Below are 27,500 nucleotides of genomic sequence, written 5' to 3'. Positions count from 1 at the left end.
TGTCTACTAAAAACTGATTTTTTAAACAAACAGCTATGTTAAAAATGGTACATAAAATAAACTGTACAAATATTGTAAATAAGACATCATTATTACTATGTACATATATATTGTTTTATTTTTACCTATCGTACATTTTTAACTTGAGTGCACTCGTGATAGAAACCAATTCATTTAATCCAGGGGGCAGCTTGCAGTGAGATAAATTTGCCACCAAGTCTCCCTGGTCTCCAGATATACTTTCCAAGGTCCCCCCCCCCCCCCGGTTATCATGTTTAACTTGCTCCAAAACCACAAATTTGAAGGTATGATGTGGGCATTGATCGGCATAGTAAAAATTGCCCACATCATACCTTCAAATCCGTGGTTTTGGAGCAAGTTGAACATAACAGGGGGGGACCTTGGAAAGTATATCTGGAGACCAGGGAGACTTGGTGGCAAATTTATCTCAATGCAGGCTGCCCCCTTGGATTAAATGAATTAGTTTCTATCACAAGTGCACTCAAATTAAGAGTGTACGATAGGTAAAAATAAAACAATATATATGTACATAGTAATAATGATGTCTTATTTACAATATTTGTACAGTTTATTTTAAGTACCATTTTTAACATAGATGTTTGTGTAAAAAATCAGTTTTTAATAAAGAGGGTCTTTCACTTTAAGAAAGATTTGATTAAGTAGATCTTGTTTTTTATTGGATAAGAAGGTATGGTTGCTGGAAATAAAATTGCAATATGTAATGAATTTGTCTGATGAAGTCGGGTGATGTTCACCAGACAAAAGTGCTTACCTTTCAGTAAATCCTTGGTGTGCCTGATACAGCCCGTGCCTTGTTTTTTATTGTAAATTAGAGTGAAAATTATTGATAAAGATGCTGAACAGAAGGGGTCATAGTATGGAGCCTTGGGGAGCACCTGTTGTTTTTAGGAAGGGAGAGAAATACTGTTGCCACTTGATTGTCTGTTGTCTGTCTGAGAGGTAATTCCTTTGGCTTTAGTTCTGAGTTCTAATATGTTGATGGTATTGGATGGGGTAGTTAGTATTTTGGTACAGTGTCTTGCCTAGAACTAAATGTAGGTAAGTCCACCAAAGTCACCTGCTGTTACCGTACTAGTTCAGTGAAGCTGGATGACATTGAAATCTTCTTTTCCCAAATATCAGGGACTCCTTTTAGGTCCATTTCTGGACAGTATGATAGAAAATAAATTGTCTTTAACTGAGACAATTAGTACTGAATTGCTGAGTATGGTGTCTAAGTTGTACATAATTTCAGAATGGATTAAAGTGGTCAAGATTATGACTATGTACCATATTTTTATGTGCTATTCAATCTGCCTATTCCAACTACCCATGAATGGTTACAGTTGCTTCAAAAAGAATTGGACAAAGTGATTTTAAGGGTTTCAGAACTTAGGATTTTTGTGGCCAGTGCTCAAATCTGTACTTGTTACGGGGGCTGGGGACATCCTAGTGTAATTTAAACACAACCAGATATTTCCTTTACTTCAATTACTAAAGCAAAAAAGGAGAATGGAGGCTGTGAACACATTAGGGGTGAGTATACCAAGAAACTGGCTAGTTTAAGAATGTGTAGATTTTGGTGACTGGAACCTTAGCAATATATGGGACCACCCAGATGTGACTGAGTATATCGATTATGCATCAAGGGAACATTTACAGGGTAAGTGGTTAAGATTTTGAAACTAAGTCTGGTATTCTGATGAGACTAATGTGAAAGACTTCATTGTCTTACAAGTGGAATATGTATTGGAACCACAAAAATGGTGGACACACTGCAACCTAGTAACTGTATGGAAGACTTATCCAAAGGAGAACTAATAGAATTCTACCTTGGAAGAAACAATAGTTCTGTCAAAATGGGGAGGCCAGGATTAATTTACAAATATATGTGGCAGAATAAGGCTGAAGTGACTAAAAAGCATACGAGGGCCGGATGGAACAAGGGAGAGATTATTTCCTTGAGTATTCAGGAATGGAAGGAAGTTTGAAAATGACTGCACATACTTAGGAGTTTGTCTAAGTGCAAAGATGCACAAATGCAGTAAGTGTCTGCTTGGTGTTGTACCCCTATCAAGATAGTATCAGTGGGCACAACAGTGAATAGTGTCAGTTGAAGATGCTCTGGAAGTGGTTAGGGTCTGTGGGATTATCCGATACATCTTTTGAATGGCAAATACAGTGTTAAGCCTCCAGAGGACTGGACCTTTTGAGTACTGTGTGCAATGGAGGAAAATGTAGGCTGTCCAGTGACCAATATATAAGTATAACCAAACCAAACGATGTGCGCATGGGTGCTGCACCGCCGGAAGATACCATACGAAAACACAGTTGGCCAGCAGAAACAGCAATCAAGGCCACAAACACAAAAACATTAGTGGATGAAAAGACTTTATTAAACAGACCGGTTTTGGCAATGAACTGCCTTCTTCAGTGTTGAATAAACGGACATGATAACAATTATGTAACATACTAATTTATATATACTCTCAACCAATTAAACCACTGGTATACTCCTGCCAGTCATGAATAAAACATAAACCGGCAATTAGTTAAAATTAATAAACATTGAATATGAGACCAAGGCAAAAACACAGTTAAAAAGAAACCATAATAGTATATATATCTCTGAATATCACTGTAATGACCTAGTAATACACCACATGATAGTGGCTAAAAGTATATTGTTATATGCAACTACACCACAGAAATGAATAGATTCATTATATATAGAACCACTATATGTTAACAACAACTATATAAGCAAAATAAGCCTATATACTATTAATACAGTGGAATCCAACATGAATTTTATTTGTTTTGAATGATATGTTTGTCAGTGTTGTTACATTTCTCTCAGGTACTAGAACTAGAGGGACTTGAGGGATTCAGGTTGTTTTTCTGATGTTTATGGTTTTTAAGGCCTACTATTTTCGAATATAGGATTTATACAACACTGATATTAAGGGCCATATATTTGGCAGTTGTGTATTTTTTATGATACAATATACTGGATAGGATGTTCTTCATCTCACATTGCTGCAGTCCTTACACTTGGGTAGTCCGCTGTCCTCGGTCGGCCCGAATATCAAAGTATAAGGCTGACGTCGGTCAGGGCGCATTTGACTGACATCAGGACGTCAGGGTACAAATGCGCATGACCGACGTCATATCCTCAGTCTTTTTTGCCGCATGGTCCGATGCAGAAGCAGTATTGCAAGTGCCGGTTGGCGTTCTGAGATTTTTCGATTTAGAAGTTTCAGTCCGAGTTCAAAGTTGGCTAAGTACCCCGTTGGGGAATATTTTAGTTTTTTCTTGCCTCAGTCATTTACCGGATGTCAGAAAAAGTTAATAATTGCATTTCTTGTGGGAAACAGATACCGCATAGAGATTATCATACTTTGTGTATTCCTTGCTTAGGGCCTGAGCACGACGTTGTTGGCTGTCGCTCTTGTGCTAGATTTAATAAACGCACTATAAAGAGAAGGTTGGATTGTGCAAGGTTAGTCTTTGGGAAGCGGTGCAACTATAAAATGCCGTCGGATGCTCCGCCGCCCGCTTCTTCAAGAAGCGCAAGGACAAGGCAGTTAAGCCTAGGCTAGAAGAACCGTCTGTACCAGACGCTGGTTCTTTAGAGGTGTCGGTGGAGCCGGTGGCTCCACCGGAGGTTTCTTTGTGTTCCCAGGGTGAGACCTTATTATTACAAGATGTGGCCTCTCAGGAGACTAGTCAGGCTGAGGGGGCTTCTCATGTTACTATACTCCCTCCCTTCCTAAGGTGGCTAGGCCCTCTCCTTCTGTTTCAAAGGCTTCCCCAGGGCAGGCCAGGTTTAGCTTCAGTTGGTGTTACCCCTAGCTCTTCAGGTACTGTGCCCAAGAAGCATATGCTTAAAATGGCAGAAGATTTGATTACTTTGATTAGGGGTACTATGCCCCCTCCTGATAAGAGGCCTAGGGTGGAGCCTGAGCTGGGGGGTTTTGAGCAGGCTTCAGATGTTTCAGAGTCTTTGGCTGAAGACTTGCAGGAGTACTCTCCTTATTCTGATTCTGATGTGGATGATTCTACTCCTTCTGCTACTCCTCCTGAGGATTTTTCTTTTTCAGAAACTCTTCATTCCATGAGGGAGCATTTTAAGTGGGAAGGTCAGGACTTCTCTGATTCCAGGAAAAGGCTTAGGGAATTTCTGCTTTTACCCCAGCATAGGCCTTTGGCTATACCTCCTGTTTTGGATGTAGTGGAAGATGTTTTTACAGTAGCTTCTCTTAATCCTGATTCTTTGCCTCCTGCTCCTGTTAAGCCGGATAGGTATTACAGGGTGCCTGAAGCTCATAAGTATCTTTTTAAGAGTCCTAGGGCAGACCCAGAAACTGTTAGCCAGGGGCCTAAAGGTGTTAAGGCTTCTGTTGTTAAGAATCCGGTTCCTGCAGACAAGGAGGCTAGGGCCTTGGATAGATGGGGAAAGAAAGTCTATACTTCTTCCACTCTTGCTATGAGGGCTCTGAATTGCCAGTTTCACATGTTGAAATACCAAAATTATCTCCTTTCACAATTGAAGTCTAAGGTTGATGCTCTGGCAGTAGGTATTGATTGTAAGGAGTTGCAAGATTTTGTGCATGTTTCTGAACAGGTGGGTAAGCATTCTTTGCAATGTGGTTTTGATGCTGTACAGGCCTCGTCTAGGGTGGCTGCCACTGGGTCAGTTCTTCGCAGGCACGCCTGGCTGAGGGATCAGAATTTGTCTGAACATGTTAAAACAAGGATTTTAGATGCTCCTTTACAATCTGACGTGTTGTTTGGTCCTCCTGTTGAGACAGTTTTAAAGAAAATGGAAGACAAGGCTAAGTCTATGCAGACTGTTAAAGATTTTTTGCAGGTCCAGCCTCCAAAGTTTAGTAGAAATTGGCCTACTAAAGGGTGGACGTATCCTTCTTATGATTCACAGTCTAGGGGTAGATCTAGACGTGGTAAGGGCAGAGCCCAGGGCTCTTTCAGGCCTAGAACGGGGAGTTCTCCTGCACAGGCTTCGGGTGAGGGCAGGGGTCAGTCCTTTCATAAGCAGACCCAATGACCTACCTTTTCAGCTGCCAGAGCCTGCTCGTCTGGCAGCACCTTTGGGAGGAAGGTTGGCACTTTTCAAAGAAAATTGGAGTTTAATTACCCAGGACAGATGGGAATTGGATATCATACACCACGGCTACAGGTTTTATTTCCATACCTTGCCTCCTTTCAAAGGCATGCCAGACGTTCCTCCTCAACAAAGAATAGAGGCTTACAAACAGGTTTCTCTGTTGCTCCGACTAGGGGCCATACAGCCGGTCCCTCTGCCAGAAGTGGGCCTAGGATTTTATTCTCGCCTGTTCCTAGTACCAAAGAAGGGGAACACGTGGAGACCAATTTTGGATTTATCTATCCTCAACACTTATCTGGACATTCCCAAGTTCAAAATGTTGACGTTGCAGCAGCTTTTACCTCTGCTGGGCAAAGATCATTGGATGGTAACCTTGGATCTCAAGGAGGCTTACCTTCATGTTCCTATCAGACTAAGTTGCAGAAAGTATCTGCGTTTTCGAGCTGGGACTTCTCACTATCAGTTCTCTGCATTGCCCTTTGGCTTATCTACTGCCCAGAGTGTTCACGAAAGTTCTGGCTCCAGTGATAGCTTTCTTCAGACTAAAAGGAATACAGATCTATCCTTATTTGGACGACTGCCTAATTCTGGCTCAAGGAAGAGAAGAGCTTCTTCATCATTTGGAATATGTGATAGCAGTGCTAAGATGCCTAGGGTATTCTGTGAGCGAAATAAAGTCCAGTCTAGTACCCTCTCAAGACATGTGCTTTCTGGGTGTGAGACTGAATACAGCATCCCAGATGGCCTTTTAACCCCGGACAAACAAAAGAGTCTATCCCTTTACTTCCATCAACTATCTCATCAGTCCGGGCTGACTGCAAGGACAGTCCTTCAAGCCTTAGGGTTCATGGCATCTTGTATTCTGGTGCTTCCCAATGCCAAACTGCATATGAGGAAGCTACAATGGTATCTCAAAATGTATGGACACAGCACTGCCAGGATCTGGACACTGTCATTCAAATAATACCTTGCATTCAAAAGGAATTTTTGTGGTGGGCTCAGGAATGTCACCTAAACAAGGGACTCTCTGTGACCCGGCCAGAGGCGAGTCAGATTTTAACGACAGATGCCTCAGACAAAGCTTGGGGAGCTCATCTAAATGGAAAGTGGATACAAAACAAGTGGCCTGTCAGACTACAACATCTACATATCAACATGAAGGAGATGTTAGCAGTCCAGTTTGCATTAATTGCTTTCAAGGAATTACTTCTTCCAGGGCAGGTGTTGATTCTAACAGACAACACAACTGTCATGTGGTACATCAACAAGCAAGGGGAACGCATTCTTATCCTCTATGCAGGCAAGCAATGATTTTGTGGGAGACTGCTCTCAGTTTACAGCTCAATCGTCAGGCAAGGTTTCTGCCAGGAGCACAGAACTCCTTAGCAGATTTGTTGAGCAGACAAATTATGGATCCCCACGAGTGGAAATTGGATCCTCATGTATTTCAGAAATTGACAGTGTCATGGGGAACTCCAGACATAGATCTGTTCGCTTCTCCACTAAACCATCAGCTGCCAAAGTTTTGCACAAAAAGGTTTCATCCCACAGCTTGGAAAGTGGGTGCTCTTTCTTTCAATTGGAGCAATCTTCATGTGTATGCCTTTCCACCTCTGCCTCTCCTCCCAAAGGTACTTCTAAAGGTCAGACAGGACAAGCCAGGGATGATTTTAATAGCTCCAGATTGGCCTCGACAGCACTGGTACCCATTACTGAGAAGTCTGGTACGGAAGCCTCCATGGCCTTTGCCTTCGATTCCACACCTGTTGTCACAGGAGGACAGCCATTTGCTCAATGTCAAACTTCACTCTCTTCACCTAACAGCCTGGCATATTCTGTTTTGAACCATAGAGGGTCTCAACTTCCACAACAAGTTTTGAATGTGATTTTGGAAGCTAGAAGGCCTAGTACAAGGAAAGTGTACGCAGATAAATGGAAGAGATTTTTGTTTTGGAGTGCAGCAAAGGATTTTGATGTTTCTGAGCCTAATTTAAGTGTGGCTCTTCAATATCTTACTGAGTTATTGGACAAAGGTTTGTCCTTCTCTTCTATTAAGGTTCATGCTGCAGCAATTTCAGCTCACTATGAATGTGACCCTCCATTGTTTTCTCATCCTTTGTTCAAGCAATTTCTTAGAGGGGCAAAGAATATAAGAATATAAGACCCCCACGTAGAGCTCCTACTCCTGCTTGGGATCTCAATTTTGTGTTGGAGAAACTCACTCTACAACCTTTTGAGCCTGCAGCTACTTCTGAGTTGAAATATTTATCATGGAAGACTGCCTTTTGTTGGCCATTACCTCTGCAAGAAGGGTTTCTGAATTACAGGCCCTTATGGCGGTTGAGCCTTTCTTGATTTTCCATAAGGATAGGGTATCTTTGCGTACTAATCCTTCCTTTATGCCTAAGGTGGTTTCTAGTGTGGCTTTAAACCAAACTATTCATTTGCCTACTTTTTATGCAAATCCCCAAAATAAAGGGGAAAAGATTTTGCACACTTTAGATGTACACAGGCAGTTGCGATATTATTTGGACAGAACTAAAGGGTTCAGGCAGTCTCAGCAGTTGTTTGTTTCTTTTGCTTTGAGTTCTCAGGGCAAGCCTGTGTCAAAACAAACTATTTCTAAGTGGATTGGGTTTTGCATTGCTTTCTGTTATTCCCATCATGGCAAGGAGATTCCAGCTGGGATTAGGCCTCATTCCACTAGGGCTACTGCCACTTCAACAGCTTTTGAGGGGAGTGGCAACCAAGGATATTTTGGAGGCAGCTACTTGGAGTTCTGTGCATACTTTCTCTAGGCATTATCACCTGCCACTTTACTCTAAGTCCAGGGCTGGTTTTGCCACTGCTGTTTTGCAGGGCATTTTGGCAGCTCCTGCTTCCTTGTAGTTAGCCATCCTCCCTTACCTCTGCTTTGGGATTCTACCCAAGTGTAAGGACTGCAGCAATGTGAGATGAAGAACATAGTACAGTTTTGTACCTACCATAAATGTAGATGTTCAAGATCCACATTGCTGCAGTCCAATTTACCTCCCTCCTTCCCTCTGTAGTTAGAGGTGGTTGTGTGGGTTGGGTTGTACATTTTGTGTATATTGTATATATTGTACATATAGTTAGTGCAAGGGTGGTTGGTTGGTTGTTTGCTGTCTTTTGGTTTTGACCTTTATTTTTAGGGTCTTCTGACATCTGGGGCAAGAAAAGACTGAGGATATGACGTCGGTCATGCGCATTTGTACCCTGACGTCCTGATGTCAGTCAAATGCGCCCTGACCGACGTCAGCCTTATACTTTGATATTCGGGCCGACCGAGGACAGCGGACTACCCAAGTGTAAGGACTGCAGCAATGTGGATCTTCGAACATCTACATTTATGGTAGGTACAAAACTGTACTTTCCGGACTTAGTTAGGAATTGTTTGACATACTTTTCCAAATATATTTTGTTATAGTCTGAGGATTTATTTTTTGCCACTGGACATTAATATTTTTATAGTTCTAAGCCTATTGACTAGAGGCTACAGGAATTATTGATCAATAGATACTATTACAATTTCATTTGGATCCATCTGGGCCTTAATATCTTGGTTTATTCAGCCAGGATGTATATTTGAGTTGTGCTTATCCCTTGGTTTATATAAGGAGTATTTCCTGTACTACTTGTATTGGTCTGTAGAGGACCAATAGTTAATAGGGGTATTAACACTACATATCTGAAGAGGCATCCATTCCCTTACTATTCATGGTTGGATCGGACATGGGTATTATTTAGTGATGTTTATCTGATAGTCTATACATGAGGCTATTGTGTTTTTTTGACATACTAGTGTGTAGTGTCTGCACAGATATACATTATCTCATTTCCTTATATATTTTATTTCAAGTTTGTTGACTATATTCAGTTGTGGGTGGTATACATTGATGACATTACATATCACTGCTGAATCCTTTCTCTGTTATTTCTATATGCTTTTTTGTGATTTATGTTTGCAAACTACCTATTTTCAATAATTTTGGAGTAGTTTTGGGATAGCCTGGCTGACATCCACATATTCTGAGCTCACACATTGGATAATTTACTGTGGGGGTCTTCTGGTTTGTCAATTTCACTTATTTATATCCATCTTACACTCACAGCATGGATCTTGAGAACATACTATCAGGATTATATGCCGATCTGGAGGATATTGGGGGTTTTGGGATCAATACCTCGCCAGGCAATAATCCAGCTGGCTCTGATCAGCAAAAATCTTCTGATTGCGATCTTTCTTTCCATTCTCTTACTAAGGGTCTCAAGAATTTGAGATCAAATATATGGCATTTAAAGTTGTTTCGAACCTATTCAAATAAAAATATTGCCCCTAGTGGCCTTAGGATTCGGTTACAACCGCTGGTCGGAAGACCATATGATAGGCTCAATAACGATTGGAAGGAAGCCCTGCAGACTGGGTCCATGCTGTTTGTGAATGTGTTATTGCAATATTATGAGAGAATGGTGGATGTTAACATCCAGGAGGTTAAAATATTATGCCTGGATTGTAAAAAATTTGAGTCCCTTCCCATTTTTCAGGATTGTCTTAAAAAACTATCCAAGGAATTGACAAACCATGAAAGAATCACCAAGGAAAGGAAAATTAAAAAGTTCCATAGGGATTATTCAGACTATCAGAGGGGACGCCCCTTTGAGTCCAATCGGACAGTTAGATTTGTGGATGCCGGCCAGAGTTCCACACCTACTCGCCCGAAAAAAAGACCATGGTCCATTTTGAAAAACAGAGAAAGGTCCAACATTAGTACATCAGGGGAGGATTCCTCTCTCACAGACAATGACAGCATGGTAGATAGAGAATCACCATATAAAAAGAAATCCAACAGGACTATCCCTTTAGAAATGGCCCCAGGCGGTCGATGGGGACGCAAATGCAAAAACGGACACCATACCCCACTCCCTGGAGGGATTGATTCAGAATTTTCTAACATCAGTAACAATGATTATCAGAATGTTTTAAATTTGTCGAATGTAACTTTGTCTTCTGATCAACAACTACTTTTGAATAAAGGACTTGCAGTTTTCAGGGATTTGCATTTTCACAATAAGGAATACACCATGCTGGGACATGACCTTTCATCACAGGAAACCATGACCCTTCAACAATTATGCAATAACAGGGATATTGCTATTTTACCTGCTGATAAGGGTGGGGCGGTGGTTATTTTGAATATGATTGATTACCTTAATGAGGGTAGATCCAAATTGTCCAACACTGCATGCTATATGAACATGGCCATTGATCCCACCCCTCATTTCAAGAAAGAGATTGATTCTTTTTTGAATTTAGCTCAGGAAGAGGGCATTATTAGCAAGAATTGTGTTATGCACCTTACGGTCAAGGACCCACGTAAGCAAATCTTATATTTACTACCTAAAATTCACAAATCCCTTACTAATCCTCCAGGAAGACCAATAGTTTCAGGCATTTGATCTTTAACTGAACCTCTGTCCGCATTCCTTACGCAATATTTAAAACCTCTTTTGGGATTTGTCCAGGCCAGACTGCAGGATACAACACAATTCTTGAAAATTATCGAGGATACACAATTGGAGCCTGGGTGGATTATGTGTTCACTAGATGTTAAAGCTTTGTATACCAGCATTCCACACTGGGCTGGATTACAGGCATTACAATACTGGTTGGACAGAGCAGGGTTGTATTCGCCTGGATTTAACACCCTACTAATTTGCATGTCGGAACATGTACTTAACAAAAATGTTTTTTACTTTCAGGGACAATGTTACTGGCAGCTGCAAGGCACAGCTATGGGAGCATCTTTTGCTCCCATATATGCTGATTTATTTATGGCATTCTTTGAGGAATGCATGATCTACGATCCATCACACAACATCTTTTTGGTAGAAATGGATATATGGCGTAGATACCTAGACGATTGTTGGTTGGTTTGGCTTGCGGATGCGGGGTATTTGCAAGAATTTATTGACTATTTGAATGGTAACATCTGGGGAATTGAATTTACAATGACATATGATTTGGAAATTATCAATTTCCTGGATGTTACAATCTCTAGAAATCAAGACCATACTTTGGCTACTAGAGTATTTCGCAAATACCCCCAATACAATACAGTATTACATGCTTCTAGTATGCATCCACTCCACACCATCAGAAACTTTCCGGTATCACAATTCATGCGTATGAAACGCCTCAGTTCTACACAACCGGACTATGATAGAGCTAGTTGTGATTTATGTCTTAGATTTGCCAACAGGGGGTACAAATATCAAGACGTTTCCAGGGCATGGGTTCATTCAGCTGAAATGGACAGGGATACACTGCTCGAATATAAGACACGGTCTGGGGATTCCCCTGATACTACCATTAGGTTTGTTACATCTTGTAGTGTTATCAGGGATATTATGAATAGACATTGGAACATCTTATTGGCCAATGAACAGCTTAGAACAATTTTGGGGCAGGAATGCCGGTTTTCATATAGGAAAGGAAAAACTTTGCGTTCCATGTTTTCTCACTTTAAACATATTGGTAGTGGGGGAGCCATATACAAACAGCTTACTATATCTGGGCATGAATTATTGGGTACTTTCCCATGTGGTCATTGTGGCTCTTATAAACAGGTCAGCAAATCCAAGCAGTTATCTAGTCGCAATACTAGCAAAGTATTTGATTGCAAAATTTTTGGTAATTGTAGTAGTGACTGGGTGGTCTATCTGGCCACTTGCCGATGTTTGGCTTTTTATGTAGGTCAGACTTCGAGACCACTCAGGACTCGTATCAATGAACATTGAAGCGACATCAAGAACAAGAAGGAAACAAATGCTCTGTATCGTCATGTATTGCAACATCAGCAAGCCCAGTTTATGTTTATGGTTATTGACCGAATTATCGGTGATAGAAGTAATCCCCAAGGATGGCACAGTATTTTAAAGGAAAAATACTGGATTATCACTCTGGGTGTGTTATTTTCATCAGGACTTAATGACCATTTATAACCACAATTTTTATGAAGAATGGGACATTCTCATTTTGATTGGGTTACTTGCAGCTCACCATTGGTATTATATTTACAGGGTTTATGCATATGTTTTTTCCATGATTGGATTTTTAATTTTATCTGGCTTCAGATATTATTTATTTTTTGGATATTAATTTATTTATTTATTTATTTATTTTTAAGTGTTGATTCATTGTTACCTGTACATTCATGTTGGATTCCACTGTATTAATAGTATATAGGCTTATTTTGCTTATATAGTTGTTGTTAACATATAGTGGTTCTATATATAATGAATCTATTCATGTCTATGGTGTAGTTGCATATAACAATATACTTTTAGCCACTATCATGTGGTGTATTACTAGTTCATTACAGTGATATTCAGAGATATATATATACTATTATGGTTTCTTTTTAACTGTGCTTTTGCCTTGGTCTCATATTCAATGTTTACTAATTTTATCTAATTGCCGGTTTATGTTTTATTCATGACTGGCAGGAGTATACCAGTAGTTTCATTGGTTGAGGGTATATATAAATAAGCATGTTACATAATTGTTATCATGTCTGTTTATTCAACACTGAAGAAGGCAGTTCATTGCCGAAACCAGTCTGTTTAATAAAGTCTTTTCATCCACTAATTTTATTGTGTTTGTGGCCTTGATTGCTGTTTCTGCTGGCCAACTGTGTTTTCGTACAATATGTAAGTATGCCAGGTGTTGGTTAGAGAGATCAGCACAGTACAATGTGGCCACTAAATGATAAAGTATTGAAATTTACTCCTGTGCAACATCTAGTCAAGATCATATTTTCTTTAAGGATGCTGGTCTGTCTCATGTTATTTTATATGAATGGCAGAAAGTATTTCTAAATTTTGGTCCATCTGTGTAAAGAACCAACTCTGAAAGTAACATTGCTGTGAACGATAACGTATCATTGCAGTTTTCTGTAGGTAATGAAAATCATTTGTGAGCTTCCTGTGGGATTATCCATCATTTGGGAACACCCAGATAGATCTATTACTTTTTCTTTCTGAACAGAGAGCTCAAACTATTTTTGGTCAGCGTTCCATGTGTAGTAGCTTAGAGAATGAATGCCATGTCAATTTCTTGGAAAGGGAAATTCCTTCATGCTTTTCCTCTCTTTCCTCTGATTGTGAAAATCCTTCTTAAAATCAAGAAAAGTCCAGTGATGCTGTTGGCGCCCCCCCCCCCCTTTTTGCCCAGATGACATTTGTTCTTCCTTCTTTTCCATCTAGCCATGGCAGTCAGAACATTACACCCACATAATGGACTTACTCGTCTAATAGAAGGGCTCTTTTCATTCAGACTTGCAAATCCTAAACCTGACAGCCTGGATATTGGGATTTTGATACCATTCCGGCACCTATTCCCTGATGGCATGCTACGTGCATCAAAGAAGGCTTGAAAAATTGCAACAAGAAAATCTTGCATTTCCAAATGGAATAGCTTTAGTTTTCAGTGCCAAAGTAAAATACAAGACCCTTATTATTTTTGGGTATTCATACTGTTTTCTCCTCTCTTTCTGTGAGAGCTGTTTGATTTAGACCTAGCATATTCTGCTGTTAAAGCACATTTGTCTGCTTGACCTCTTGGTCTTGGATCCACCTCTTTATGCACGTTTTATGGTCAAGAGTTTTTAAAAGGTGTCCTCCATATCAGAGCACCAAGAAAATCTATTCCTTCTCCTTAGGAACTGAATTATGTTTTGGAAAAGCTGACTTTTCCTCCATTTGAGTGTGCCTCTTTCTCTGTAAAATTTTGTAAATGGGAGACTGCATTGCTAGTAGCCATTACTTCAACAAAAGAGATTGAGTTGCAAGCCCTTATGACTTACTCCCCTTTATCTCATCTTTCACAAGGGCATAGCATCCGTTAGGGTCAACCCTTCATTTATGCCCAAAGTTGTCAATGAAATGACAGAAAACCAGTCAATTCACTTGCCTAACTTGTTCCCCAATCATCAAAATAAGGGGGAAATAATTTTACTTTCTCTGGCCTTTCATAGATAGCTCAGATTATATCTAGACAAGACTAAAGCTATTAGGAAAACTGAAACTGTTTATCTCTCTATAGGGGGAAAAAACTTGGATTGCCCTGTTTCTAAACAGACCATCCCCAGATGAATTTATTTGGCTATTTCCTTCTGGTATTCATTTAATCAGAAAATCCCTTCTAATACATGACAAAGTTCATTCTACCAAAGCTGTTGCTTTGTTTGGTGCCTTTGCCAAGGGTATGGACTCAAAATGCATTTTAGAAGCAGCTACTTGATCTTCCATTCACTGCTTTACAAAGAATTATAAAATTGATGCCCTCTCCAGTGTCAGAACCCTTTTCACTAGATCTTTCCTCCAAGGAATGCTAGATTCCAGTTCCACTACTCAGTCCTCCTCCCAGCCATTCTAAAAAAGCTTTGGGGATCTTCCCCATATGTTAGCAGTACTGCAGCAGGAATCAGTGAAGGACAGCACAGTTGTGTAAGAACTTAGCATAACAGTAGATGTCAAAGTAGCTCACTGTTGAAGTTGTTGGCACTTTCTCTTCTTTACCCCCTTTTTCTTACATAGTTTTTCCTTCTTCTTGGCCAAGTTGAACCTAGTTTACACCCCCCCCCTTACCGGTTGCCATGTCCTTGTTATCTCTGTAATTTTTTCCTGGTCTGGGTCAAGAACATCTTGAGGGCTTCTCTCCCATAGTTCCCTTATGTACTGCTTCACATTCATGTGCAAAAGTTATATTGGATGTACAGTGCAAGAAGAAGGCACCCAAGTTTTTGTGTACTGGCAGGACACGCACTATCCTTGGTAAGATACTTTCCCTACGTAAGCAGTACTGTAACGATTATCTTCTTGGACATCTACTGTTATGGCAAGTTTTTACACATCTGTGCTTTATATAAAAAGGCCAGCTCCAGTGGCATAGAGGGATAAAGCTCTGCTGGTACTCTCATCTTTGGGGGGAGAGGGGAGGCAGCATTAGCACACCACTTGGGTGACCCCTAGTGGGTGCACCCGATGTTGCACCTGTGCAACATGAGTCTCGAGTCAGCACTACCACTGTGCAAAGGCACGTATTCAAGTGTGCATGCAGAGGAATGTTCCTTGTGCTAGGCAGCATACAGCAGAATTCCAAGAGCTGCCACAAAGGAGGGCATTCTTCACTAAAAGAGAGGTTGGCAGCTCCAAAGGACCAGCAAGATGACACACACTCTACTACCAGATTCTCTCTATTGAGGTACAAATGAGACAATTGGATACCAGGTAGAAATAAATGTGCCACAGGGCTCTTGCATAGCCTGGGGATGCCTAACTTTTGCTGCACAGACTGAATGAACCAGTTAGCTGCAGGTGGATGATCCACTGGGCTAGTCCTGTGGAGGAGAAAAAGTGTTATATAATTTGGTATAGACTACTGGGAAGTAATATGTTTTGCTTGTGGCAGAAAGAGTGGTGGAGGCTTAAAGCAGTAATTGGGAAGTATGTATAATATGTAAGTAGTTTTAAATGCTTTATTTTTTGGATACAAGTACATAAATATGCATACTTTTAATATATTTTTATAAAATAAAATATCAATATTCTTTTTGATAAGTGCTATGGGATATCTTTGCATATGCTTAAGCTACCACCAACTCAGGCATACGGGACATTGGTTTAACATCTCATCCAAAGGAAAACTCAAACTCAGGATTGTTGGAATAGAACCCACAGCCTTCTGATCTTCCAGCAGTGGTACCTTTTCAGTCACTGACACTCCAGTAACAAGTTTGCTACCTGTGAACTCAATTGTGCATGCACACACAAAATAAAACAAAGAACCTGTGTTCCACTTACACACGCCAGCTGTATTGCTTCCCCAATGAAACCAAACTTAATTTTTTATCTGGTCCCCAGTTTCTTATAAAGCAATTCTGAATACAAAGTGATTGCTGAAGTGTAATCAGGAATTATAGTCTCCCTCGCAATCAGTAAAAATATTGCTTCACAGTTAACGTAGCCTTTGATGTGTTAATATCTTTGCCTCAGTGGTCTTCGGGTATTTTTGGTACTATATAATTATTCTGGTATATTCAGGAACATTTTTGCATCATTCCCACACACACAAATGGGTTAATATAGTACAGTATTCCTTATGTGGGAGGATTTTTCTTTTTCTTTTTTTTTTTTTTTCTTGAAAACGAGAACTAATTTTAGATGTTTCTTTCACTGGTACCAAATGCTTTAGCTGGTGGAAAATATGCACACATTTTTTATCTGCTGCACACAAGAAAAACTGACTAATCTGTGTTTTTTTTTTTTGTATGGCAGGATACATTCAGCAATGTGAGAGAGTGGCTGGAAGAAATTAATCGTTACGCTAGTGAAAATGTCAATAAGCTACTTGTGGGAAATAAATGTGATTTAACAACAAAGAAAGTGGTTGATTATACGACAGCAAAGGTCTGTAAGCCTATTAACAAATATATATTTTGCATGAACAGCTATGAATTTGCATAACTTAAGTAATACCCAACATACACAAGTAATTAATGTTCTACAGGCCACAGAAAAAGCTTGACTTGTATAAGCATTTGTTGCTTCTGAATGACTACAGCAGGACCACTTCTTGCATGATAAATATGCTGTCTGCAAGATCCATTTCATGACTGGAAACCATCTTGGGGAATACTTCTAGAAAAATTTGATAAATCAATAGTTAGATATGAAAGTATAGCCACATTTCAGTGTTCATTTTTGAGCTGGTTAGTTTGTTGATTTTATGATTGCTCCCCCCCCCCCCCACACACACACACACACACATAGTGGTCAACAAGGACTTCACTTAGTCAGTCCTGTGGTCCAGAGGGAAAAAGCTGTTACTGTGCACCATATCACCGATGTTCAACTAGCAACCATAGGTGCTGGAGGGACTGGATGCAGGAGGGATGGGAATGAGTAGTGGTTGGTGCCTTGTCCATCGGAGGGGGGGTGTTGGAGGCAGCCTAGGCTCACTACAGTTGCAACATTAATAGGCAGGTGAGCCCTGTAGTTTACACAGTATACTACTTGCTTGAGAAGTTGCACATGCACCTCGTGCGGGCAGTATGATGCTGCATCAGTGTCCTTGTACTCCTCACTGCCCATAATTGAGGTTGGATTGAGACTGGGGAAGGCTAAAGCAGGTCTAGTAGACTTGATGTGCAAGGCGAAGAGCTGGTGGTCAGCTGTGGGGAGAGGGAACAAACAAAACAAAAAGAAAATGCAGACTACTCTTTAGCACACTTAGGGAACAAAAGGCATAGTGACATTACTATCTTTGAGTGAAGATATTAAATGCTGATTATATTTTTCATTTAACATAGCCTTACTTGAACTTATTTCTCCTTGTCAAAGAGAATGAGGTGGCTTAAGTACAGCAGTAAAGATAAGTATTTGTATATAATTTACAGAGGCGACAAGGTAGACTTGTTTAGGCTTATCAGGTTTATAACTGATACAACAGTACAGAATATTTTCAGAACATAAGATTGGCAAGAGGTCCTGATTTATTAAGCAAAAAATTTGGAATGCAGTGCTACTATCCAAATGGATCCAGCTGAGTTATGTTATGAACACCAGTATAGTATGGAGATCACTGTAACTGCATATACTGGGGATTTAAGAAAAGTGCTGAAAGCCTTTGGTATGTATAACATCCTGAATCTGTACAGCTAGAATACTAGTTGATTTTGTGATCTAATTTTCATGGGGGAAGTGAGTGAATCTGGTAATAATTTTTAAATGATCCTTGTAGGCTTCAGTAAAGCCAAGCTGATAAACTATGCAAAGCTCTGTACATATCTGGGCCTGTGTTAGAACCACCCTTAGCTTTCCTAGTGAAACAGTACCATCTGGCATGTGAATTCACGAGTAAATTTTATAGTATGATGGTAGGTTTGCTCCAAACGTTACAGATCATGTGGAAGGGAGAAGCCACTGACGTCATCTCTGTAGGAGAAAAATTGCCTTTTCTTTATGCAGTGTGTGTGATATTGTGAACTTCCTGACACTGTATGCCTCATGCAGCCTTCCAAATATTATAGTGAAGGAAGGAAGTTTACAAAGCTATTTTCACAGGGGATTACACAAAGGTACTTTCATTCACTTAGGACTTTGATCTTCCAGTCAGTTTTATTACCAGCTCTAAGCAGGTCAGCTGACATTATAACGATGTAGTTTAAACTCTAAATATTCAGCTGGAAGAATTTACTGTATGTCATGTAAATAAGCTGAATTTTAACTGCCTGTTTATTGTACACCTTTACAAGATGCCATGATGTATTCTAAGGATTTTTGTACCTGTATCTATGCAAAGTTTATTTTGGCTTATAATAAACCTGGAGTAATATATCCTAGTGTCACTGATGTCATCCCAGAAAGAAGCAAATATCAGCTGGTTTACTTGTCCATTCTGCAAAACTCAGTAAAGAAATGTAGTTCCTAAGGTATTTACCACTGGAGGCAGCAACTTTCATTTTTGAGAAGTTCAGGACTGCTTTAATTTTTAAGTTTAGGACTGCTTTTATTTTTGATAAGTTCAGGACTAGCCCATTAACCATTACCTAGTAGTCTGACACCCAGGAATGTTTCTAAAGCTACCACAGCATCTGCTGAAAAGAGTGGTACAAGGGTATGTCTAGAAGACTGATCTGAACCTGAACTGCCTTTTACTACATTTACTATTAAAAAAGATTAAGTAGCATGTCTGTTTTTTTTTTTTTGTTTTGTCGCCTCACAGCAAGAGGCTTTCCAGTTCGATTCTCAGCTGGAGCGCCTTCTGTGCGTCTGCATGTCCTTCCTGTGATCGGCTAAACTTTAAAAGACATATGCAGGTAAGTGCATGAGTGTGTACGTTCCTTCTGTGAAGGTTGGGCGCCGGTCTGGCAACTCGACACCGTAAAAGATCTACTGCCAAGTCATAACCACACCGGTGATCTGCTGTGGCGACCCCTAACCGGGAAAAGCCAAAAGAGGATTTATTTATTTTATTTAGTTTTTTTACCTCAGATCTGTATTTTCCTTCTATTTTGACAGGTTCAGCCCTTATCCCCTGACTCGCTGCTTTTATACCTCAACAGCTACCTTGGAACCCATAATGTATTTGGGAGTAATGAGACTGGGTGCCATCAGGTGTGACTGGTGTTAAAACACACTGTACTTCCTATCCCATGCAGCACCATGGCAGTGTTGTGGGAGTGCTTCCTGTATATACTTCATGCAGATAAGACAGTGTGACATCACAACATGCATCTTTCAAGGGCCTAGAGGTGGCAGTTGTACAAAGGCCTTCAGATAGCTTTGCCGTAGGTCTACAAGTGTGATCAGAGATGCAACACCAGACATCTGCATTCCTTACCTTGGATTTTGGAACTAACCATAGGTCACTCAGTTCTGCCAGCTAATGAGGCCTGATGATCAAACCCTACTTACTGTTGGCATACTCCTGAACAGAACCTCCAGATCATTGCACTAGTTTACCATTTCCACAGTTATTAGCATGTACCTACTCATAATTCCATAGTCCTTTAATGTTTAGATTTTCTTTTCCAAGCAGCACTTATTTGACCATACTTATTCAAAATGTTAGCGACTGTTAATAAAACTCATTTTTGAAAGCTGGTTTTATGCAGCAAATGGAACAGCAGACCCCTAGGCCTGTAGTGTCAAAGAGCCATTAGAAGTCATTGTGAGATCTTGCACCCTAGTTAGAAATTCTGATTAACTCATAACCGATCGCATAGTTGATGCTCAGAGTATTAAAAGGATACAGTGTGGCATGAATGGTTGTAGCTTTTGTCTTGGCCAGTTTAAATTTATGAGCACGCCACTAACTGGTTTTCAGAGAGAGACTACACTACCAAATTATATTAAAACCAAGTACTAGTTCAGATATTTTTAGAGAAACTTGGACACGTATTATGGGAATGATAGTTTTGGTATATTGGCATGCTAGAAGGACATTAATGCCTGTTTCTGAAGTACTGTCTATATGTACTTCATCCAGTTGGAAGTAGTAGCCAGACATTTATGTGGGGAACCAACAGCTGCATGATATTTCTGCAGAAAGGGGAGATTTACTTGAGTGTCTTTTACATGACAGTGACACTGGAGTTCTGCCCATCTAAAGTCACCATCAAGTGGAAGTATATTTATGGAGAGCATAATTCATACCAAAATAGAGCACCTTGGGATGCTACATGTCAGATGATAATATGAGGAGGAATCTTTCCCTAAAACTTCCCTGTGCATCTGTCCAAAGTAGTAGGAGGCAGAGCACACAAGAACGGTAGATATGACAGTCCACAGTAGAACTTTACCTGCTGTTAGAGAATATGTTGGACAGCATCAAATGTTGTAAAGAGCATAGGTAGGACCAAGACAAAATGCAAACAATACAGTATGTGATCTCACCAAGCAAGTGAAAATGAGTACCTCACAGGTATTCTGGTGAAATCGCTTTATTGAAAGACTTGGTCTAAATTAGAAAAATGCTTAAATTCTAACATTGCTTCTTGAACATGGCAGATTTTCATACCTCTCGTGTATTATTTTTACAAAAATTTTCATTGTACTTTTTATGATCCTACATCAGGAAAGATTGTGGGGAAATCTCCTTCATTGCAAAAACAGACTTCATTTAGCACCTATAAAAGTAATTTTAGAAAATGCCAGGTGTTACAATATCAGATACAAGAAAAAGTTGTCTCTGCTGGAAGTTTAAAGACAGAGTTATCAGAAATGTTAATTAAATGAGTATACATGTACAGGTTGCATTCATTCTTTTTTCTGGTTATTTTATACAAAAGTTAGCAGTTTCAGTTACAGACAAGGTAAAAAAAATAATTAGGAAAAATGACCAAAATAGTGTTATTATTTTAAAGTACTGGTATTATTATCTTGTAACTAATTAGAATGACCTGTAATTTAGCAGTGATGAAGTAAATGTTTAAGTACAGAGTAAAGGCATCTGGACAGTTGAGAAGTAACTTCAGATGACTATTCTGATGGCTTTGCCCCATGACCAAAAAGAGATTATCAGATGTTCTTCTTTTGATCACTGTTGCAGTATGACTAATAGATGAGAGATCCTGCCAAGGATAGCTGTATGTCCGGCCTGGGTGCCTACTTCTCTTACATGTGTCCAATGTATGACCTCATCCAGAAGGAGACAGGAGGTAAATATCGGATGAATGGGAATTAATTACCTCAGAACTTTCTTGCCACCAGTCTGAGTACTGAACTATTGCTTCAACTTCATTGTGCCAGATGTATAATTTGTGCCTCTTCCTTATTTGTTGGGCAGATAAGTATTCCGACTGGGGACTTCTTTCTTTTCTCTTATTTTCGGTAGTAATATTTTTATACATGCCATCACAGAGTTGAAAAGGTGATTGTGGGAGGCAAAGTCCTTACAGATACTTATCATTTAAAGTGCCTTTTTTTGCTTGGGTGCTGATCACTACTGTAAGGACACTTCTGTCTGTCAGTTATTTGTAACCAAGACCCATACATGGCAGTCTGTATTCCTTAAAGGTTTAGGGAAGAATATAAGAATAAGATAAAATAGCCTCTGAATCTTCCTGTCCTGACATCCCTCCGATGCCTTTAGAAACCAAAGGTTGAGGATTCAGCTGTCCATTCAGATTCAGATGTCTCCACTTTGTCTCTTGAGAAATCCTTGGACTGTTTACTTCCTTCAGCTGCTCCATCTATTCCAACCCTATAGTGCAGTTGTCTCTCGTGTGATCATTTGAATATTTCTGTTGAGAAGTAGGAATATTGTTTTGTAGGGACCAGAGGGCATCCCCTAGGTTTTAGAGGGGCTCTTAGCCACCTCATTTTGTGCAGACAGGCATCCCCTACTTAAGAAGCAGAAGTCTAAATATTTGGTTTCCCAAATCCTAAGAAGGAATGGACATTATAAATTCATAGATTATTACTAGACTAATGACCCAGGGGGTCTTTCTAAGCCTAGCCACGTTTTCCCAAAAAAATAATGATGTACTGCATCCAAATAGGAGAGGTCAGGCATTTATAAGCTACCTCTGTCCATAAGGGACATTTTTGCCAGACCTGTTTTAAATTTCCTATTCCCCATCCACCGATCTAGGTTTTATTTAAACTGGGTAATTGATTAACTCCTTCACATGGATGGGAATCCTGTTCCATAGGAGAGACAGTCTCTGAATACATATCTATCTGTCCAGCATGTTCTGTTTAAGTCACAGACAGAATTCAGGTCCCTAGACCTTCCATGTCTGGTACACTTTGATTTATGAATATGTAGGAGATTTATAAGTGTGGGGTTTCTGGATGCCCTGTAAAGCCAGTCATAGATCACCCCTCAGCAATCTATAGGAGACCCATTAGAGAGAAAAGACTTTAAGATGCTCTGAATAAGGCAGGTTTGTTGCGCTTTGTATTCTTTTTGTAAGGAACCTCTGAGGTCGCTCTAGTTACTGCACATGTCTGATCAGATACATAGCAAAGGGAGAATTGTTCTCTATGATTGGTCTGATAAGGGTGGAGTATAGTGGGATAATGACCTCTTTGGACCTAGATGCCATGCCCGTATTTATAAGTTGTGCACCATAAAAGGATTTCCTCACCACTCTGGCCACATGGTGGTCAAAGGTGAGGCTACTGTCTACATGCGTACCCAGCTCCCTGACCACTAGATCGACTCTTAGAGGCACGTTATCAACATGGTAATTAGCCAGGATGGCTGACTTCTCAAAGGGTACAGTTATGCATTTCTTAGTATTGAGTTTAAGATCTTGGCTTTGGCCCCTTTTATTCAGAGATAGGCCTTCTTGAAGAATGCTAGTGTCTGCAGGGGAGTTGATGATTAACCTACAGCTTGCAGTCATCTGTAAACTTAGTAAGCCATAAACCATTATGTCGTTGAAGCCTCCTTCATTTTTTGTTGCTGCTGCTGCTGCTCCTCTCAAAAGGTAAAGAGAGGTTTCTTCTCAAGAAGAGGATTCTTAATCCAAAGAGGATGATTCTTTGGCTTATTCTTCCTAAATCCTTTCCCATGTGGGTTTTGCCTGTGATGTTGAGGATACTTTGTCTCCTGATTCTCTTTTAGAAGATCTTACTTTTGGAAACACTGTCATTAGAGTGATGCAGCATTGTCAGTGGGAAGATTCCCAGTTACCTAATGTCTAGAAAAGATACTATGCTCTTTAAGAAATGGGCGCTGTCTAAACTAACAGCAATTCCCCCTGTTTTGGTGGCTATATTTGGACACCTTTTCTACTGCCTCTCTTAATCCAGAGTCTCTGCCACCTGCTCCAAAGAAACCTGATAGATTTTACTAGATTTCAGACACAGGAAAAGTATTATATAAGAACCCCTCCTCAGATCCAGCTATCTCAATCTCCACTGAAAAAAAATAAACTGCATCCATCCTCTGTTTCGCACATTGAAAAATAGCAGAGCTACTGATATGTATGTATGTGTGTATATATATATATATATATATATATATATATATATATATATATATATATATATATAGTAAAAAGGTGTACCCCTGTGCCACATTATTTTTTTCAGGCTACCAGTTACCAAACCCATATGATCAGATGTGTTTTATTTCAGGTAATCTCGGCATTGTCCTTTCATGTTTAGTTGACTCGGACACTAAAACTTTTGTGTTGTTTCTTAACTCTGATGGTTAGGTTGCTAGGTATTCTACTAAATGCAGTTAAGATGCTGCTGATGCTTCTGCAGTATCTGCTTCCATGTCTGTTCTTTGTAGATTCTCATGACTTAGACTTTACCTGACGATGTCAAGGGTAAGCTTAGTGACTCTCCCCTAGATAAACCATATCTTTTTGGCTGTGCCACTGCAGAAATTTTTAAGACTTCACAGCAGAAAGTTAAGATGTTCTTCATAGTCAGTATTGCAGTACTGATTTTTGGGTCTTCCTGCCATGCAGAAGCCTGCAACCAGCCCAATTTCCAGATTGTTTCATCCCTATCCGAAGGATGTCTGACAACTGACAGCTGGGTATCAGGGTTATAAGAAGATAACAGAATTGGAGTTGTCTAGACATGGTAAGACCTTGCTGTGTCTAATAATAGTGGCTGCTAAAAATCTAAACCAACAATACTGGAAGTAGTGAATATAGTAACCGAGATAAAACAACTAGAATTGAGATATTTTGAAATGGGTAGGAGCAAACTATACAGGAAAAAATGGAAATTGTGTGAACAATACATACAAGGGAGGAATGAGGGTTAAAGGACTTAAATGAGCTATGTAATGTTAGAGTGAAAAAGATTGGGTAGATTATAAGTGACGTATAATGTTTGCAACTGGGAGTGTGTCAGTATGGTTTGTGATGCAAAATGCTTGCAACTGGGATTGTGTTGATGTGGTTTGTTTTCATTTATATAAGTATATCATTGCCCATGTAGTAAGTGATGGTTTAATAAAGACTTTTCTTGCTTTTAAAAAAAAAAAGCAGATATTGAATAATGTATGTAATATTGCATAGGTTGTATGATATATAACAATATATGTGATGTATAATGTTTGTTAATATAGTTTGATTACTTTTATATGATTGTAAATTTGCCTATGTCACAAGTGATAGTTAGTAAAAGTGTTTGAAGAAGGGTGTCCATTGACGCCATTTTCAGTTCTTTCTAGCCTTTCGGTACAATGCATTTCTTGCATGTTCAATACACTTGCAGTCTGTAGGTTGGCTCATATTTCCAAGAGATCTTTCTCCTCATTCCAGTCAGATAAGTACCCCACTGGGGAAACTTCTCTGCTAATTTACTGTTCAAAAAAGTCATCAATTCCTTGAAATGTGGGAAGCAAAGTCCACATAAAGATTTTCGCTTGCTTTGTCTGTTCTTCTTGAGGCCTCAGCATAATGTCTCCAACCGTCCTGAATGTGCAAAATTCCAGGCGAAATCTCACAAACTTAGGGCCAAGGTAGTTGCCACCCATATGGAGCAATCATCTTTGGCTTCTTTGGTAGTGTTGCAATCCACTGCTACTGCATGGCCTCCACAGACTTTTTGGCATTGCTAACATCATTCAAAAAAAAAAAAAAAAACACAGAAAAGCCAAGATACTGACATTTCCAAAAAAGCTCCAAATACTGCTCAAGTCAACCAACAACCTAGGTGAGGCACCTATTTCAGCCACCTGGTCTGGTGATGCCTAGGCCAGAATGAGAATAGCACCAAGTTCAAGATCCAAAAATCCAATACACTTATACGCCAAAAGGTTTAATAGAAGCAAAGCTTTCGGGTTAACCACCCTTCATCAGTACATAAAATTGAATGAATCTAAAAACATTTAAATAGCAACACAATTTCATCACATGATTCAGCCAGCCTACCAAATTCTTCAAACAATTAATCTCTTAAAAAACAGTATGTAAATTTTAAAACACCTATAATATAAAATACTAGAACATACACATATATCCATATACATTCATGGAATATTTCATATAACTTTCATAATTAGTATAGAGAATAATTAATAAAACACAACAATACTACGAATAATGTAAAAAATATTAAAATGTTACATATCTCACTGTTACTCAATCAAATTTGTTGGTGTGTTTAGTATAGAATGTAATGAAATCTAAATATTTTCTCTTTGTCTTTTGACAAGAACTGGTTTCAGACTAGTCGCTACATTTAATCCAGGTAGTTCTGCATCTAATCTAATTATCCATTCAAGTTCTTTCAGTTCTAAAGCATTATTAATATCACCCCCTCTCAAACCAAGGTTAACCTCACAAATCACTCTAAACTTAAACGCATGCCCTTCATTTTCCTTAATATGTTTACTTAATGCATTTGTCATGATTTCCCTTCTAATTTCAGACTTATGTTCTATTGTGCGCTCTTTTAACTTTCTAATAGTCTTGCCTATATAAAAACTTTTACATTTATTGCAAGTCACAAGATGAACAATTTGACAGGTGTTACAGTTATCTAAACATTTAAATTCATATTTTTGTTTTGTTACTGGGTGTTCAAATATATTTGAAGAAACAAATATATCACTACAACATGTACAATTATGGCATTTTTGCATAAAAATTTTTCTTGAATAAGTACTCTTTTCCTCTCTTTCTTTAAAATCTTTATAACATAACTTCTGTTTAAGATTCTCCATACTCCTAAAGGAGAAGTTTGGTTTCATTCCTAATAATTCTTTAATCTCCGGTGAAGCTAGCATTATCAGCCAGTTTTTTCTATGATGTTACAGACATCTCTTGTATGGGCATTGAAAGTAGTTACATATCTTATTGTATTTCTATTATCTGACACATTATTTTGTTGTTGTCCATTAGATCCACTAAAAACAGGTTTATATTCATTATTTCTTTTCATTTTAATCTCATTGTATATACGTTCAATAGTTTCTAATGGATAATCTAACTGGATAAATTCTTGCATCATTTCACCTGCCTGTATTGCAAAATTTGCATCTTCAGTATTCAATTTGCTAGTTCTAATCAATTGAGCTTTTAGCACACCTTTAAATACATGTTGTGGGTGCATACTATTTTTCCTGATATATCTATTTGCACTCACTTCCTTTTTATAAATTGTTGTGTGTATACCATGTTCCTTCTTATATAGTTTAATATCTAAAAAAGTAATACCCTTCTCAGAATGTCATTTTAAATTTTAAAAAACTTGTAGTACTATTCAAATAATTAACATAATCAGTTAATTCAGTTACATTACCATCCCAAATAAGGAAACAGTCATCGACAAATCTCTTGTAGAATTTCACTTTTGTATTAAGTGCATTACAATTATTCAAAAGAAATTGTTTTTCCCATTGATATAATACTAAGTTCGCATATGTATTTGCTATTGGGGTGCCCATTGCTACCCCCGTCAACTGTAAGTAAATTTTTTTAAAAAATAAAAAAACATTTTTTGTTAGTACCATATCCAGAAGTATACAGACGTTCTCAACTTCACTTACTTGCATAGACGTTTCAGAATTAAGGAAAGCCCTTATAGCATCTATGCCATAATCATTTGGGATCACAGTAAATAGTGAAACAATATCCAGTGTCACAAATAAAAAAGAATTCTCAGTATTATGTTCATGCCAATTATACAGCTTAAATAAAAAATCTTCAGTATTTTTTAATATAGTTGGACACTTAACTAGATATTTATTCAGTTGTAACTGTAAATATTTCGAAATAGGCTCTGTTATCCAGCCACTGCCTGATACAATTAGCCTTAATGGGGGATTTTCCAAATCTTTATGTAT

General features: G+C 39.0%; 1 protein-coding gene across 1 annotated transcript in view; it reads left to right on the top strand.

Annotated features, from left to right (window-relative positions):
- LOC122794485 (ras-related protein ORAB-1-like) overlaps positions 1–27,500 on the top strand; it is a 1,047,271-nt gene that overhangs the window by 874,569 nt on the left and 145,202 nt on the right. The window contains exon 7 of the mRNA XM_044062928.1: positions 16,508–16,639. Within this exon, the coding sequence (XP_043918863.1) occupies positions 16,508–16,639 (132 nt within the window). The remainder of the gene's footprint in view (positions 1–16,507; positions 16,640–27,500) is intronic.

This window comes from Protopterus annectens, chromosome 1.part0 (genome assembly GCF_019279795.1).
Source record: "Protopterus annectens isolate FY-2018-M chromosome 1.part0, PAN1.0, whole genome shotgun sequence".
In the NCBI taxonomy this organism is placed as follows: Eukaryota; Metazoa; Chordata; order Ceratodontiformes; family Protopteridae; genus Protopterus; species Protopterus annectens.
The sequence above is the reverse complement of the archived record's forward strand: the minus strand, read 5'-3'. Positions and strand labels throughout refer to the sequence as shown.